This window comes from Nelumbo lutea, chromosome 6 (assembly GCF_056320005.1).
Source record: "Nelumbo lutea isolate HS-2025 chromosome 6, American lotus-T2T, whole genome shotgun sequence".
In the NCBI taxonomy this organism is placed as follows: Eukaryota; Viridiplantae; Streptophyta; class Magnoliopsida; order Proteales; family Nelumbonaceae; genus Nelumbo; species Nelumbo lutea.
Genome location: NC_142689.1, coordinates 2,299,813 through 2,317,729, shown reverse-complemented (window position 1 = coordinate 2,317,729; position 17,917 = coordinate 2,299,813). Strand labels below are relative to the sequence as shown.

The window sequence follows — 17,917 nt, the reverse complement described above, 5'->3', positions numbered from 1 at the left end:
CTAAGTTATGCCTACACATGCCTGATCAACCATGGCTAGAAAATCTTTAATTATAACGAATGATTGAAGTGGGTGAGCCCCTTTGTCCTTCAAAGACCCTGCTTGGTAATGCTTCGTTGTTCTCTTCACAAGCTCCATCACCCTGGTTTGTTCATCCCTCAACGCCTTAACCTCTTCTTCAGCTCTACCCAAGAATCCTTTCATCTCCCTCATAAACCCACCTCCCTCGTTGATACTGCATCTCTCAAAAATCTCCCGAATTTCGGCAATGCGGGTAGCTAGAACAGAGCATGTTTTGACGCAAGCATCGTAGTCTATTATCACTGCCTTCTTTACATTAGAAAACTCAATGCTTAGTCCTCTAACCACCGTTAACCCAAGCATTATATATTCCCTCTGCCTTTCTTCTTTTGTAGTTGAAGCCTTAGAGCTCTCACTACCATTGCTGCTACTACTGCTGCTCCGGCTATAACTTTTACCAAGGCTGTGATTCCTATTGATCACATAGCATTTCCCTTCACTCCGGACTACTTCTTGCACAACAAAGTGGAGGAGCGTAGTCTTGCCATCTATGCTTTTAACGTCTAAGAGCTTTCGAAGTGAAATAAGGCTGAAGAATGGGAGAGACTGTCAAAGACTGTGTACCCTATGAGGTTTGCAAGAGAGAGGGGGGAGAGCCGAGACAGGGAGAGACTGAGAGACTATGCAAGAGAGAGGGGGAGAGCCGAGATTGGGAGAGACTGTCAAAGACTGTCTGTCAGACAAACGTGTCGAGTTGTAAGAAGTTGTGGTTGTCGTAACTTGTAAGAAACGTAAGAGGTTTGCAAGAGAAAAGGACTCAAGAGAAGGGGGAGAGCTGAGACTGGGAGAAAGTCTCTGTGTTTGCCAGACATATGTGTCAAGCTGTAAAAAGGCTTGTGATTTGGCCCTACCCATGACGAGAAAACAAGATTATTTCCTTTGGATCTGTTGGAGGCTTATTACACGCGTGGAGCACAAGGGACTAAGCCAAATGGTACTCGCAAGGTTCAAAATATCGATATGCCCGATACGTCGATAGGGGCGTATTGGGCGAATCGATACCCCTTTTTTACTGTTTTTATTTTTTTTTCAAAATCATTTTAGGGGGCCGGTTTAGGGCTCCTCCACCCCCTGAATCAATCAAACCCCCGATACACCCACTATAGGGGCGTATTGAAGAGGCCCTAGAACGATACATATTGTTCGATACAGGTCAATACATGTCGATACTTTGAACCTGTACACGTGATGAGCACAGGGGGTCACTGTACACCGCCCAAATGCCTTAAGTATTTAAGTAGATACTACCAACTGTTAAACATCATTTTGTTTAGGGCAATTTCTTAAATTATCCTTATGGTTTAGCTAATTGACTATTTCTACCTTTACTTTTTACATATTGTCTTAAAGTACCTTTATTGTTTCTCAAATTGACATTGTCGTTAAATGCTAACAGAAAGAAACAAAATGTCAAATTTGCCCTCCACTTACCGTTGCAACTTCTAACCAGTGAGGGCAATAGTGAACAAACAAATAAAGAGAAAAAAATGGAAACCTGAATTCAAACAAAATCATTATTCATCTTCTTTGAATTCTCAATCCCAAGCGGTGGCAACAACAACCCCCTCCACCTTTGCTCTCTCTCTCTCTCTCTCTCTCCCTTCTTTGTTTTCTTCTTCAACCCGTAGCTCAGCTCCCCTGTTTTTCCTCCCCTACCATCATTGCTGCATCTACAACATCATAACTAGGGCTTTTCACGGTAGCTACATCCGGCACCACTAGTTTGCATGATTCTCCCTTAAGAAGGTTGGATTTGGAGCCAAACCCGTCTCTACTTCTTCCGTTCAAGATTCCCCAAATAAGCCCTACTCGTGTCCGGAACAAGATGGGTTTGTGAAGAGAATGTGTGGTTTCAGGCGTCTGGCACCGCTAATCTACAAGATTCTCCCTTGAGAAGGTCGACTGTAAAGCCAAACCCATCTCTACTTCTATTCGAGATTTCCAAAGAAGCCCTACCTGTGTCCGGACTAAGATGGATTTGTGAAGAGAACGTGTGGCTTCAGGCGAGCTTTGGTTTCAAACAAGTTTTAGGTGAGCTTTGAAACCCTATTTTGGGCAAGTTTCAGGCGAACTTTGGAACCAATTTTCAAGCAAGCTTTGGTTTCAGGTGAAGGGTAATATTGGATTTTAAAAAAATTTACACATCACGCGATGTCACATGTGTACTAATTTTGACGGAATATTAACGCACTAACGGCAGGAGTAGAATTAGTTAATTGTCAAAAACTGTAGGTATAGTTTATCAATTAGCTAACAGTAGGGGTAATTTAAGAAATTTGCCATTTTATTTATAAGAAAAAAGGGTAAATTACAAAGACCCCCTATACTATGGGGTCTATCACAAAGACACCTCTGTACTTTGTTTTGCGACAAAGACCCCCCTTGACCATTAAGTCAGATGACAAAATGCATTAAATTACCAAAATACCCCACTAAACCTTTTCTATTTTCTTTTTTTTTTTTACCCTTTTTCTCTTAAAACCTATTTAACCTATTGTAATTCAGTTTGCCCCCCTATATTATGATTGTGGAAGAAGCTATTTTCCCGGCGAGTAATTCTATTCGTCGTGATTTTCATATTCGTCATTGTAATTCTATTCACCATCTTCCTTGTATGGGCGATCCTCCAACCCTCCAAGCCCCAGTTCACACTGCAAGATGCTACGGTGTACCAGTTTAACATCTCCGATGGGAACTTCCTCACCTAAAATTGTACATATTAGCTTCCTTGTTCTGGGTATCTCGCCTTAGATATCATTGTCAACAATACACTCAGAATTTCGAATCCATTAACGTCCCGGATTGTTCCTTTCCCCTCCTTAAAAATCTAAGAATTAACAAATAACACAAGCATTTGGATTCTCTTCCACACTCTGGACATAGTAGTGAGTGGTTATGTGGGGATTATAAGCTTGGTAGGCCTTGACCAAGTTCTGGATCTGCTGCTCCACTTGATCTTTCTTGGGTTCTTCCTTCTTTTCTTCCTTCTTGGGTTCCTTATTCTTGGGCTCCTCTTTCTTGGGTTCCTCCTTCTTCTCAGGCTCTTTTGTAGGCCCTACAGAAACTATATCCGTGTGCCAGAGTTTGCATAGCTTGCTCACCACATCTATGGGATCCACGTCTCCGACGACTGTCAGTTTCTTCTCTTTCATGTCCATGGTTATGGAATCAATTCCTACAAATTCATAAAGATGAAAAACGCAAAAGGTATTTCGATAGCTTCAGGCTATTTTTTCTTTCTCAAAACTGAAATTCTTACTTCAGTCCGACGACTGTCAGTTTCTTCTCTTTCATGTCCATGGCGATGGAATCAATTCCTACAAATTCATAAAGATGAAAAACGCAAAAGGTATTTCAATAGCTTCAGGCTATTTTTTCTTTCTCAAAACTGAGATTCTTACTTCAGTTCAATAAGAAAATAGGGTAAAGATCATCTTGATACCTGAAAGGCTAGAGACTGCCTTCATGGCCTTCTGCTTGGCCTTGTCATCATGTAAATCCAACTTCAACACCACCTTTTGTATCAATTAAAAAAAAACGAACAAAAAAGTCTCGGTTAAGATCAAATCAAACTCTTGATACAATCAAAGGTTCTGAAACTCCCATTGAATTAGAACAAAATAAAGTCCAACAAGAATCAAAGAAATTGGATTTCATCTTCTGAAAAGGTTCTGAAAAACCAAAACTTATAAAGTGGATATCCAGTATGATTCTGAAAGAGCCCCAAAAGCATGTGTACGCGACGTACAATAATCAACAAATCACCCTCCCGATTAGATTGCCGCCCACCTACCAGGGTCACAAAAACATCAGCGTCTGGTCTCCATTCATCTACGGCATGTTTGTGCCGATTGCACATTACCTCGCTGTCTCATTTTCTCAGGAGCATAATTTCGTGATCAAAATCAAGATTAATGGAAAGCTCAGGTGGGTGGTGGGTACTTGGATCTTCGGGAGCTATCATATCTACATCAATTGTCCGGCTTATATCACCTTTGGTAGTCAGAACATAGGGATTCCCGTCGGAATGGCCTTCAAGTACTAGCTGGTACAATCCTATGGCATCGATGTCTGAACTCTAAACTCTGAAGTCTAAAGCAAGCAATCGCCTTTAGTAACTTAGTATTTTCAACTCTCTGCCTCTCTCCTCATGACGCCATAGTATTTTCCTGTGGTACAATCCTAATGATGTAGTCAGTTTAGGATCGAATCACTGTTTGGCTATAGTATTTGCCTTAGTGTTTGCCTGCTTGTACCAACAGGATTGTACCAGCAGCCAATCACCGTTTGGCTGTAGACGGGATTAAATGGGTTCAATCCAGATGCTGTAGTTGTTCGGGTCATGGCTGAGTTGGCCCTGCGAGATACGTGGCCGCCCAACTATCACCCTGCCATGTCATCCTAACTCGGCTACGTCAGCATAGCTCGACCACGTCGGCCTAGCCCGGCCATGACGGGCTAGCTCATCTTATCCTTCCAGCCACGTCAACTACACGTCATATGGATAAAGAGGAAGCAGGAAGATGACTCCGCGGGGGAATGGGACTCTATCCCGAATACCTCAATGGCTAACTTCATCCCGACAACCCCGGAAGCCCAATCCGACCCGGACACGGATCTTCGGTTATAAAAATGTACTCATGCTCGAGGTAAGGGATCCAACTTTTGAGACCTACACCGCTACTTAGCTCGGACCGGCATCCTTTTAGCTCGGCCCGACCATCCTACCGCCTCCTACTGACTTGAGCGTCGGAGTTCTTACCTAGGGATAACTCCTCGGGCCTCTGACTTTTGGTTCCTTGATCACAGGTCTTAAAGCACGATCTCGTCCTTGTAGCTCGGCCTCACCCTACCAAAAAAGACTATCTAGTCGCTCTCCTCAGTTCGTACACCACCTCGAATTAAGCAGCATCAGTAGTATTTTCAATTCCCATCTTTAAGAGTAATATGGGGATTAAAAAATATTGTAACGACTTTTTGCACAAAAAACTAACGGAAGGGGGTCTTTGTCTCACGGTCATAGTAAGTGAGTCTTTGTCACAAACCCCATAGTACGGAGGGTGGTCTTTGTCACATGCTAACTGTAAATCTGTTAAACGTCTTGTTTCCAGCATATACAAGTATAACCTTGGTTGCTCAGACCTTAAAAAAAAAAGAAATTGGTTGCTCAGCTTTCTTCTCTTCGTTCGTTGATGGCGAAGAGTAATAAAGGCAAAAGGAAAATAGAACACAGAGATCGAACATTGAAGAATCAATACCATAACCATGCATGTTTGCCTCATCGATCTTGCATTCATGCATGATAGATGAGGGTACTGATCATCAAATATGAAGTAATCACTGATCAGTTATCGCGTATGGATTTATGGCATAAAAATCGCTCTGCCCCACCAATTCGACAATGTATTCTCTAACTGTAAGTTTATGTCAGAACAGTCGAAACCCAAGTTACAGATCATGGATCTTTGGGTGCGGAGTGGAGAGCTATAGCCATAGTAATGGCCCCCTCGTTCAGGTAAATCTTATACGAAAAGGGAAGGCAGTCGTGCAGGTACAGAGCAACAATCGATCCATCTTTTGAAATCTTAATTGGGAAATCCTCATATTAAAGCAGCTTGCTAGCCTTTTCTATCACTGTTGTTGAATGATGGGTAATAAATTAAATCCGCTTCAGAAAAACGGAACGGATAGGCCCAATGTAGATTTATGATTTCTACTGCACAGCTATAAATACTTAAAATATTAAAAAATCTTATTTTATATATCAATGCCTGCCCGTGAATTGGCATCAATTCCCAATTAGCACCCATCTCAATTGTATTTTGGGCTTAAAAATTCTGATCCTGAGCTGAATTATGCATTAATGTTACAATCTCTTTTAAGTTTTAATTTCCTTTCTTTTGAATAAATTGTCTACAAGATGATAAAATTCTTTTGTCAGATCCAAGTTGCTTGGCTTGGCTACCTCAGGTTCTTGAGTTCTATGTATTTACTCTTGCTCATGCTGAATTAATTTCTCTTCAGTACTCTCATTCCTCTATGAAGTGATTATGATTTATGAATGGAAAAAAAGCCAAGGGTAGTTGATGACAGGGGTAGCCACAAGTCGAGTTCTTCACAAATTATTCGAGTTCGGTTCATGAAAAACTCAGCTTAGTTCGGTTTCAACCAAGCTTCAAGCTCAATTTACAGGCTCATTTATTAATCAAGCCAAGCTCGAGCCTAATAAAGCTCGGCTCGGTTTCAACCAAGCTTCGAGCTTAATTTACGGTCTCGTTTATTAATCAAGTCGAGCTCGAGCCTAATAAAGCTCGGGTCGGTTTCAACCAAGCTTCGAGCTCAATTTATAGGCTCATTTATTAATCAAGCCAAGCTCGAGCCTAATAAAACTCAGCTTGTGAGGCTCACGAGCCAGCTCGAATACATAATAATAATAATAATAATAATAATAATAATAATAATAATAATAATAATAATAACTAATTATTATAATTCTTAATTTTTCAAATATCAAATAAAAAATATTTTTATATATAATTTTTTTTTATTTTTATAAAACATTTTTTCTCAAATAAAATTTATTTTTTTGTACTACCTTGGCGAGTCGAACTCAAATAGGTACCGCTACTGATGAGAGACTTTTATAGTATTCGCCTTTGCTTCAAGAGCACATGATTAAAATACATGGGTTGATCTTGATCAGTGTAATTATTACCCTAGTCCATTCCATTTCCGAGATTGGCTTCAGTCCGTTAGAACAGTATTTATAGCCTTACACTAGGAATATCTAAGTATTTATGTACTTTACTTCATGACAATGTGATAAAAGGCTGTTTGAACGGACTTTGCACTAGCTGAAGCTGAGTTTTCCATTTCCCGAGTCTGGATCTGCTCCACATAGAATGCTTCTAATACAAATCTCATAGCATGTTCTCAACTGTACATTAGGAACATCTCCCATATTTGCATTTTATTATTCATGGGAGATGGGAGATATTCGCAATAAATGATAAAATGTGTGTGTAATGTTGGTGTGAGGAGCACGTCCCAATTTATTTTTCTATGGTTCACCGTTCACTGCATTCGAAAAAAATCAAAAAACTTTGGGAGAATGACTGATCAGTCTAGGTCAGAATTTTCTAGCCCCACTGTATAGGAGATGAATCCTGACTGAATTGATGCTAAATTCATGGGCAAGATGTGGTTTACAAGGGGAGCTACTAGTAGACTCTTGGGAGCTGCAATTCAGAATTCCGTATTGGGTGTTTACTTTAACCCAAAAGCTTTTACCTTCCACATTTGACAGCTTGCGCTGTATCCTTACTCCTTTGCACTCTCCAGGTAGATATTAGATGGTTAGGTCATGTAGAGGTGATAATGGACCTGGTTTGGGTTGGAACCGTCGAAATTAAATTCAAACTCCAAAGTGCTTATTGGGATTTAATAGTTGGGTTGAACGTTGGAACCGTTGGACAGTCCAAAGACATTGATTGGATCAGTCCAGATTTAAAAGTTCAAACTCCAAAGTTCTTATTGGGATCGGATTGGGCCTGGTCCATTTTGTATTAGATTGAGTTGAACCAATATCCGATCCATTGAGAAGGAGAAAAATCTATAGACGTTCATGGCTGATGCCACTTATATTGTGATTTCAGAGGCAAATTTCAGGTCAGGCTTGAAAAAAAACCATGGTGCCAAACATTTCCTGCTTCATTGGAGGTAATTGCATGCGATGAAAGTCGGAGTGGGTGTGAACTCATTCGGAAGCCAGGGAAATCCGTAAGCAGAGGAATTTATTTAGTCCAACTCCAACGACCTAGTTTTGATTTTGTTGTCAGAAACTGTTTCAGAATTATTCCAACTGCTTTGTGGCCGGGGTTAAAACATTTGGGTCCCATATGAATTCACGCCCATAATTAAACTGTACATTGTTGCCTTTATTCTTCATTCTTACTATATAACAGACAATCCATAATTGACGGATATGCATATTAAATGCATCCCAGTACTACTTACCTACCCATCCCTCTTCAATTTAATTAATTTACACTGGTTAAATGGTAAGGTGTGACCACACATATTACAGACCCCGTAACAACCTTTCTTTTTATCCACATCTACTACATACTCACTCCAGGACAGCTACAAAGTAGAAATTATTTGTATTTACCAAATTTTCCGTCTTAGCTTTGGGTATTATCACTTTCCAATCCCTCTTTTGGGGTATTTGTCCCTTTCCAATCCAATCCCAGCTACCTATCCGTACCCTATTTATCAAATATCCATATATGCATCTTGCACCACCACATTATATGTTCTCTTTACCCATTGTTTATATTTTTAGGTTGTGGTGTAAAATATCAACGCAAAATTTCACTTTATCTAAATACACGTAAAACTGAATTGGAGTAGAGTTTTATATTAATAATAATTATACCTTCTTTTCAAACGCCTACAAAACTGAATTGATGTAAATCACATCCAAATGCAGCCTAAGAATTAGGATTTGTACTCAAATCACAATAGTTAAGTGGCACATGCCAAAAAATAGATTAATTTTATTTTACATAGATAAAAAGAAAAAGGCCATCTTGTTTGGCGATCTTAATGGTCGTTTTCATGTGAAGCCAATACAAACATCAAGATTAGGTGGATCCCACTCCCAGGTATGACTGAATAATCAATTAATTTTAGGATAAATTTCTTAAACTATCGTTATGATTTAGCTAATTGATTAAGTGTACCTTTATCATTAATATTTTGTCAAAATTCGTATATATGTGAAACCAGGTGGCGTTTAAAATTTTTTAAAACTCAATATTACCCTCGTCCTTCCTCTCGACCAGACACCCCCTTCCTCCTTCGACCTCTCTCTCTCTCTTCCTTCTATCTTCCTCTGACCGTCTCTGTCAACACCAAATCAGCGGAGCAACTTTGCTAACAATCCAACTCTCAAAGGAGGCCTGGTTCATCGTGGTCGCACAGAGAACTGATCCAGCACAAAGTCTGCTTGTGCAAACTCTCAAACCCAGTTGGGAACTGATCCGAGAAATTGCATTAGTCTATTTCCTTCTCCATCTCTTTCCCCCCTCTAATCCCCACTAGATGCATTTGTCGTTGGATGCTCAATTTTCTCCTCTCACCAACCCTCCGGAATCGTTGGCTTCAACCATAGGTCACCCTCGTTACCTTCCCAGTGTTGACTTCTATCCGAAGGGGAAGCAGCTTTAAATTTGAGAAGGTTGTAGTCTCTCTCCGATTGCTTGGTCTTCCACCGGTCTCACCGATATTAAAACCAAATGGAGACTTGTCGTGGTTATAGGCCTAGCTCTTGCGCTAGTTTCACCATTCACTCTGGTTCGAGCTTGTTTTCTGATAGGAACCAAGAAGGATGAATGAAGAAGATCTTTCTCTTTAATGTGTTTATTCAATAGGCTACAACTCTATTTATAATAGAGCTAATTATAATAGGGATACAAAAGGGAGACAAGGTCGATGACCTAAAGAAGATACAATAAGGAAAGAAGAGAAGATAAAGATATGTACAGCTATCTCCTAGAAGGAAGGAGATAATACGCTAACATCCCCCCTCAAACACAAGATGGTAATGTATCAGTCATCTGGAGTTTACCAACGAGAGCACGAAAGCAAAGAAGAGAGTGAGCTTTGGTAAATATATCTACAGACTGATCCTGGGAAGGGATAGGAATAAGGCGAACAGTATCCTCGAGCACATGATGACGAATAAAGTGACAATCAGTCTCAATATGCTTAGTGCGCTCATGAAAGACGTCATTGTGGGCAATCTGTATGGCGTTACGATTGTCACAGTGAAGAGAGGTTGCAGATGAATGAGTAATTCCCATGTCATGGAGTAACCATCGTAACCATAGTAGCTCGGAGGTAGTGTCAGCAAGAGCTCGATATTCAGCTTCAGTACTGGAACGAGAGACAACCGTTTGCTTCTTACTACGCCAAGAGATAAGGGAATCTCCAAAAAAGAAGCAATAACCAGTAGTGGAGCGTCTATCAGTAGGATCACCGGCCCAATCAGCATCAGAATATGCGATCAAATGAAGAGAGGAAGAACTGGAGTAGTGATCATGGTGGCAAATTGAATATAAATTGCAGGTAATTCAGATTTATTACGCATGAGATAAATCCATGTATATCGAGAGAAATCATCAACGAATATCACAAAATATCACGAACCACCCATAGTATTATGAGGCGAAGGGTCCCAAATATCAGAATGGATAAGATCAAAAGGTGCAGAAGAAACAGAATCACTTATAAAAGGTAAAGCATGATGCTTTGAAAGAGGACATGAAACACAATCAAAGTCTGTTGTTTTAACAGGACCCAAACATCCATTAGAAATTAAGGATCCTAATTTAGAGGTAGAAATGTGACCAAGACGAGAATGCCAGACACTAGAGGTAACAACAGCAGCAAGAGATGGTAATTGAAGGGATGATAGCTCAAACAGTCTCCCAACCTTACGGCCTGTCCCAATAATGTTCCCTGTCCGTGGATCCTGCACAGTACAACCACGACTTGAGAAATGTAGTTCAAAACCAAGTTCACATAATTGTCCAACAGATATAAGATTTATAAATAATTTAGGTACCAAAAAAGTGTTAGGAAGTGACAAACGAGATGTTAAAACAATGCCTACACTTTTGACAGTTAAGGTGGAACTATCGGCAGTATGAACAATTGGTGCAATAGAAGGATGTGACTTGGAAGTAAACCGTGATGAATTGGATGTCATATGATTGCAACAGGTGGAATCAAAATACCATGATGAGGTAGTACCTAGAGTGACGGACAAGACTGAATTAGAAGGCATACCAGAATCAGGTTGGAGCTAGTGAAGAAGAGCTTAGAGTTCTCTAAGAGAAAATTTTGGAGAAGTGTTATCAGAAGAATTCTCTGTGGCAGCAGCTGCAGTAGAACTCGAAGCCTGAGAACCCATGGATGAGGACTTTTGATTTAGTTGAAGAAGTAGCAGGCGTACCCGGAGTAGCAAGAACAACATCAGTAGATAATAAGGATCGCTCATCTCATAGTGTTTTTAGACGAGTTTCTTCAGAGAGCAAATCTTTGATCACAATTTCAAGAGAAGGCAATGGGCTACGATGAAGTAGAGTACTGCTAATAGGTCATACTCATCCCTGAGAGTCATCAGAAGATGCCAAACACGTTGGCAATCGCGAAGCTTGGAATAGGTAGTAGCTGCAGAGGTACTATCCCATTCAGGTTCACACTATGCTAACTGATCCCAAAGAACTTGTAATTCAAAGACATAGCTATGAATGGCTGTTCAGGTTGCTGCTTCATACGATGAAGACGTCTATAGAGCTAAAACTGATGCACATCATCAGAAATAGAATAATGAACTTGTAAGAAATCCCATACCTCTTTAGGAGAGTCATATCTGCGAAATTCCAACTTGATGCTTGCAATACAAGTATTGCAAAACCATGTCAATATTTGATGATTTTTTCCCATCCCATTTTTCTACTCGTTCAGCAAATTTATACTCTGTTTCATCATCAATTTTAGTAGGTTTGGGAATCTCACCTGTCACATATCGCCATAGAAGACGTCCCTTGAGAAAACTGCACATCTCCTGGGACCATAAATCATAATTTGAGCCATCGAAGGTAACAGTGATGGGATGAGAGATATGTTGAGCAGCTTCAGAAGAATCCATGAGGAAAAACACAAAACTCTGGAGCAACGCAAATCACGGAAAAAAAAAAGGAACAAGGCAACAGTAAAAGCGATTGAGAATTACAGAGAGAAGACAGAGATGCTCTCTGCAGGAAGAAATTGATGGATGTCGCTGCCTGGGGTCTTACGCTTAATGCCTGGGTCGGTTCAGATCCGACTGTTTTCTGAAACAAAGGCTTACTACGAGACCCACTGATGAGTGACTTCTTGTTCGGGTCGGGCTTGTGTTGCAGCCAACCTGGGGTTGTTATTGCCCCGAGTCTGTTGCCGCTGGCGGCACGGAGAAGGTGGGCTGCAACAGAGAAGTCGGGTTCGTCTGGCTTAAGGAGGAAGAACGCAACACATTATCGCCTTCGTGGAGAACCACCAGATGAAGAAGCTGGTCGGCGTCAAGAGTAAGGAGCTCTTGACTCGGGTTGGGTCACCCTCTGCGATATCTACCTCGATGACCCTGCTTTCGGTAAGATCTCGTTCGCCAGTCGTTGGTCTGGTCGCAGAGGATCCAAGCTTGCAGCCAATCGGAGCAGAGTAGTTGGTCTGGTCGCAGACTTGGAAGACGGAGGACAGAGGATCCGCAGCCAACCGGAGCAGCGAAGTCGTCGGTTCCAAACGGAGCAGAGCAGAGGAATCATTGGTATGGTCGCAGACTTGGAAGACGGAGGACAGAGGATCCGCAGCCAACCGGAGCAGAGAAGTCGTCGGTTCCGAACGGAGCAGAGCAGAAGAATCGTTGGTCTGGTCGCAGACTTGGAAGACGGAGGATCCAAGCTTCAGTCGTCGGTTCCGTCGAATTCTCTGTTTACCTCTGTACCGGGCGGCGGAGCAGGAAGACCCTTGCGAAGTCACAGCTGGATCGACAAGCTTCCGTGCACCAGATGGCAACCTCCAGATTACCCTGCTTCTGCTTTTGGGCTTGAAGAAGAAGAAACAGAGAAGAATCTCAGTCTTCTACGTGCACCAGGAGTCGTATACAGGACGATGCGCACGACGGGCAGTTATGCGAGATAGCTAGCCTTCAACCCGAGGTGCAACGACAATGTGGACTTATGAGAGGGCACCAGCGAATCTCAAGTGGAGGGACGAATCCGATAAAGTATCACAGGCTCTGATACCATGATAGGAACCAAGAAGGATGAATGAAGATCTTTCTCTTTAATGTGTTTATTCAATAGGCTACAACTCTATTTATAATAGAGCTAATTATAATAGGAATATAATAGGAATACAAGGTCGGTGAGCTAAAGTGGATACAATAAGGAAAGAAGAGAAGATATGTACAAGTTTCTCCTAGAAGTAAGGAGATAATACGCTAACATTTTCAACTCCCAAAATTTTCTCCGAAGCCTTCACCTGATCCACAATCACCTTTTCTTCTCAGCAATGGAACCTGATTCCTCTAAACAGTCTTCTCAAATCTAATTTTCTTCTAATTTAGTTTATTGGTTGGTCAAATCTAATAAGGACAATACTAACTCTCTCAATGTTGATCTCTATTTCTCTCCTTGCTTCTTCAGTTCAGGGGAGAGGAGTTCGGGAGCCAACATCCATGTCTACAGGAGGGATTTCCAGTCCATGTGGAGTTAAGGGGAAGATTTGGACTAGAGTCACCATGGCTGGGGATATATGAGGCAGATTTTGGATGGGGGAGACCAAAGATGAGTTGGTGAACACTGATGAAAATGGACATTTAAAGGGTAAAACAAGCATTTTAAATTTTCCATCCATGTTTAACCACACTGGTAAGACTTAAACAATTGTCAGAAACAGTAATTTAAATTTTCCGTCCATGTTTAACAGTCTTACCACTGTTTAACAATATTAGCAAGAGGGTATTTGATTCCGTTTACGTTTATTTAATAAACATTTTATATTTATATGACCGTAAAACTAAAAAACACATTTAATGATGACATTTATGATATATAGGTGCCCACCACATCGGCAAAATGCTAATAAACCGTTTCAGGAAGCTTCAAAATGAAACTTCCTGAAATGGGAGAGGCACTGTCAATAACTCCAAAATGAAACTTCGGTATACACACAAATATAATTTATGAGGCATTTGCTGATATAACGCCTATATGACACTGTTAATAAACATTTATTTAATAAATATAAACAAAACCAAATATATACTATAGTCATAATCAATTAACTAGACCATAAAATTATTTTAACAAATTTATACAGACACGCACAGGAAAATATATCTAATATCTCATGCACGGTTACTTTTTCTGTACGCGAGTCATATCTTCCAGACATATAGGGCCCATTATCTTTTTTTTAATAGGGGTTTTTATAGTTCAGTCCACCTCTAGGGTGGAGCTAATAATGCCCAATGAACCTTATCCACATTAATTAACGTTAGATAAGACTATGACCTATCTTCGTTTTAACTCCGGTTGAGTTTGACAGCTGGTTAGTTGTATGTAGAAGATCCGGAAGGTTAGATAAGTATCCATTCCCCACTCCACCTAATATAAATAATAATAACAGCTCAGGTTAAACAGGAGTTGGGCTAACCAAGTGGTTTGTTATTCCCACTACTGAGGTTCAAAAAAGCATTAACTGCAGTTTGCTAACCTCCTTAGGGCGTTCTTTTGTTTTTTTGGTAAACCACCCTTACGGCATTCATTAAAATAAACGCGGCGGGCAAAGACAAAATGCTTTGTAACATTCGTCCAATTAAACGCATTTCTGCCGCCGGTAAAAGTCTCTAATTGGTCCTGGCAATCTGGAATCAAATCATGCCTTTTATCAGGGAGTTCGGATCTCTTTATCTTTCTATTTATATGTATTTACATATTATTTTTCATGAGAAGATGTTCTTAATATACAACTGAAATGCTTTGTGGGTAAGTGTTCTTAGAAGGGTTGAGGTCTAATAGGGCTGCTAGCTGCAAATGGTATATAATGATCCAAATTTGAATTCGAGTCCGATCCTATTAAGGGTGCTCTGAATCCTATCTATTTATAATTGGATCTGAAATATGGATCTGCTCCTATATAATCCAATTCAATTCTATTTAAATATATACGCTCTTAATAATCTACATTTTTACTAAATTACTATAGCTTCCAGTTTCATACAATTAATAGCTTCAGCTTGTTACAAAGGGAAGGAAACTAATAGCTTCTTCAGCTGGTTTTCTGAACAAGGCTAAACCCGGATCAATGTAGCCATTTTTTCTTACTCAAAGTAACCAAAAAGTTTTTTTTTTTTTTTTATAAAAAGGAAATAATAGCTTCAGTTGGTTTTTACTTGATACGTAAAAGGAAAAACGGGGTTGCACGATAAGTCAGGTTCTGATAGTAACAAAACAACGCTAGATGCATCACCAATTGCGCCACCTTTGTCCTCAACAATGAGAATATTTCACATATAAACATTACATTTTTTATTTATTTGTTTTAATTTGCATACGTGACATATGATACAAAATTGTGATGTGCCTAACTTTGTTTGTTTATTAGCAAATTCTTTATTTGTACATACTACAGGGTAGCCCTTCTCCGAATATAATTAAAGTGAAGATCTTCTTTATAATTGCCCAAATTTACATTACTATTGTGACATATACTTGGCCAAAAAAAACATGCAAGTTGGTTTGCTAATAAGAGTTAGATTTTCATATTGAATGGATTGAATTAGGAATAGGGGTAATATCCGAATTGGATCCAATAATGGATTTAATTTGATTTGATGTGCTATGGATGTGTAAAACATAGATTCAAATATCTAAATATATAATCCAAATTTAATTCAATTAATATATTAATAAATTTATGCAAAATAATATAATTTTATAAAATTTAATACAAAACAAAAAATGTATAATTCACCTAAATACCAAATTCAATATAATTTTAATTAATTTTAATACTAAAAAGAATATTTTATGCATATATATATATATATATGGATCGAATTAGATCCTAGCAGATTGGATCATATTCCACAACGGATTGATTTGATCATGAGTTCATGACTAAACAAATATTCAAATCCAAGCAAATCGAATTCCAATTCTGATTATATTATATTAAATCAAACCCATTTGTAACCCTAACCAGATCATACTTTTGCCTTTTTGGTCTGCAAAATTGCAAATAATTTTACCCTTCTAGATAACAAAGAATAAAACAAAATCTATCCTACCAATCTCTATTATAGTGGGCGTATCCGTCATTTGACAAAAGCAATGTGCCGGCAAGAGGGCAATTTTTGTGGTACAGAGAGAGAGAGAGCACGTGAAATTCAAAGATAAATACTCGTTGATTGGCTATTGGTGCCATACCTTTTTCGTAGACCGTAGCAGAACAAGACTCGTGTGCAAGACAACAAAAGAAATGGCACAGGCGTAATTGCATGCATAATTTGGGGCAAATGCAACTCCACTTATCCTACGCACCCTCCACTTAAAAATTTACAATAAAATACCAACCCTAAACCCTCCTCAAGTCACATTGCAGCTCCCACACCTGTACTCGTCTAGTCCTCTTTTCTCTCCCTGCTGCTCTTTTCAAGCGTTCAGCCAATCAATCCTCAGGGCTCAGGCTTCAGCTAGGAATGGCGCTCCTTCCGTCCCTCTTCGCCTTTTTCATTCTCTTCCTTTCTCTCTCCCACTCAGCACGCTGCACTACCGCCGCATCAAGATCCGGCACACCGGGAGATCTAGTTCGTTCGTCATGCATCCACGCCAGCTATCCAAACCTCTGCCTCCGCACGCTCTCCTCCTACACCGGCTCCACCAGGACTGCCAACGACCTCGCACGAGCGGCCGTAACCGTTAGTCTCTCCCGCGCTCGGGCCGTCTCCGGCTGCATCGCCCGCCTCGCCAAGCTCCACGGCGGGAGCAAGAGGCAGCAAGGCGCACTGCGCGATTGTGTGGAGCAGCTGTCGGACTCAGTGGACGAATTGCGCGAGACGCTTGCGGAGCTCCGGCATCTCAGACGTGGGTCGTTCAGGTGGCAGATGAGCAATGCGGAGACGTGGGTTAGTGCTGCCTTGACCAACGAGGATACCTGTCTTGATGGGTTTGAGAAGGTTGATGGGAAGGTGAAGTTGGCTGTGAGGCGGAAGATTAACAACGTAGCTAGGGTTACGAGTAACGCGCTCTACTTTATCAATCGTCTTGATGAGTCTCATGGACGGGCTCAGGCTGCCTTTGATCCCTGAAAAGCACGGTTGAGATTTCAATCATAAGTATATGACAGATAAAATAGCTGTGAGTCTGTGAGTGTGTTTTTCGATTGTGTTTATATAAATATTATATAGAAATTGGGTTATATAGAAACAATAGATAGGCATTAGACAATGTAATGTAATGACAATGAGTTGGTTAATGTTGTTCCACTTCAAATTGGGTAAGATTTTGGATGATCAAGTGTAGCGACATTCATTATACGAAATCATGAAATGCAATGCTGCACCGACAATCCGACATGATGAAGCAAGGACACCGTAGGCGAAGAAAGGAGGGGGACGGGGGACCCTTTGCAGCCGACAGCCATATAATAATCTAGTTGGATGGTTGTCAGATGTGGACCCCGTCCTCAGTCCTCACTGTATGTAAGATCTAATAGACTAATATATAGCTGTAGATCGATGGTGGGTTTCTTACCTCTTACCTCTTACATACGACCCCACCCAAGCTTCGGGTGGGCTCTTGGCCCAATTATGTATATGTCCAGGCATTCTCCAAGCCTCATGACTCATGAGGGTTGAAGGTTAGTTAAACAAACAGATTACAATTGAGGTATATAGTATATTATTAATCACACTCACTGGCAACTTGAGATTTTATATGTATTATTTATGTATTAGGGCAATAAGCATATCATTCGGGTTTTCCCGGCAAAAATTTTAACCATAACCAAATTCGAGGAAAGACCGCGGTTCCAAGTCTTCTTTATGATTTCTTGAACCGGGCCTCTTTTTCTGGCATATTTTGAAGCCTAATGCCCAAAGCGGATGTGACAGTTGCTTTTATTTTGAAAAACAGCACCGCCACCCCCCATATGTAGGTTCGAGGTGGGGACCATACTGGATACTACCGATACTCCTCATCCCTCCCTATTCGGATTTGTAAGT

General features: G+C 40.4%; 1 protein-coding gene, 1 long non-coding RNA gene and 2 pseudogenes across 3 annotated transcripts; 1 reads left to right on the top strand and 3 right to left on the bottom strand.

Moving 5' to 3' along the window:
* Positions 1–936, bottom strand: LOC148846797 (formin-like protein 8). Its single transcript, XM_088949442.1, has 2 exons — positions 752–936; positions 1–610 (listed from the first exon to the last, which is right to left on the bottom strand). Exons 1-2 carry the CDS (start codon positions 934–936, stop codon positions 1–3), a joined length of 795 nt encoding a protein of 264 aa, XP_088805568.1.
* A 1,979-nt stretch (positions 937–2,915) lies between these two features.
* On the bottom strand, positions 2,916–3,602 carry LOC148846796 (heavy metal-associated isoprenylated plant protein 39 pseudogene; annotated as a pseudogene).
* Positions 3,603–9,501: 5,899 nt separating this feature from the next.
* On the bottom strand, positions 9,502–13,124 carry LOC148846795 (uncharacterized). The gene is made up of 2 exons (XR_016101133.1): positions 10,936–13,124; positions 9,502–10,618 (listed from the first exon to the last, which is right to left on the bottom strand). It is a non-coding gene; the product is annotated as an uncharacterized LOC148846795 (long non-coding RNA).
* A 2,714-nt stretch (positions 13,125–15,838) lies between these two features.
* On the top strand, positions 15,839–17,194 carry LOC148846794 (pectinesterase inhibitor 3 pseudogene; annotated as a pseudogene). Its single transcript, XR_016100851.1, has one exon. The product of XR_016100851.1 is annotated as a pectinesterase inhibitor 3 pseudogene (transcript).
* The last annotated feature ends 723 nt before the right edge of the window (positions 17,195–17,917 follow it).

Excerpts from the sequence above, each read along its gene's own strand:
- LOC148846797 (XM_088949442.1), bottom strand. The coding sequence starts at position 936 with ATGGGTAGGGCCAAATCACAAGCCTTTTTACAGCTTGACACATATGTC. Across the intron at positions 611-751 it reads ACACGTTTGTCTGACAGACA|CCTTATTTCACTTCGAAAGC; the intron begins GTCTTTGACAGT and ends CCCATTCTTCAG.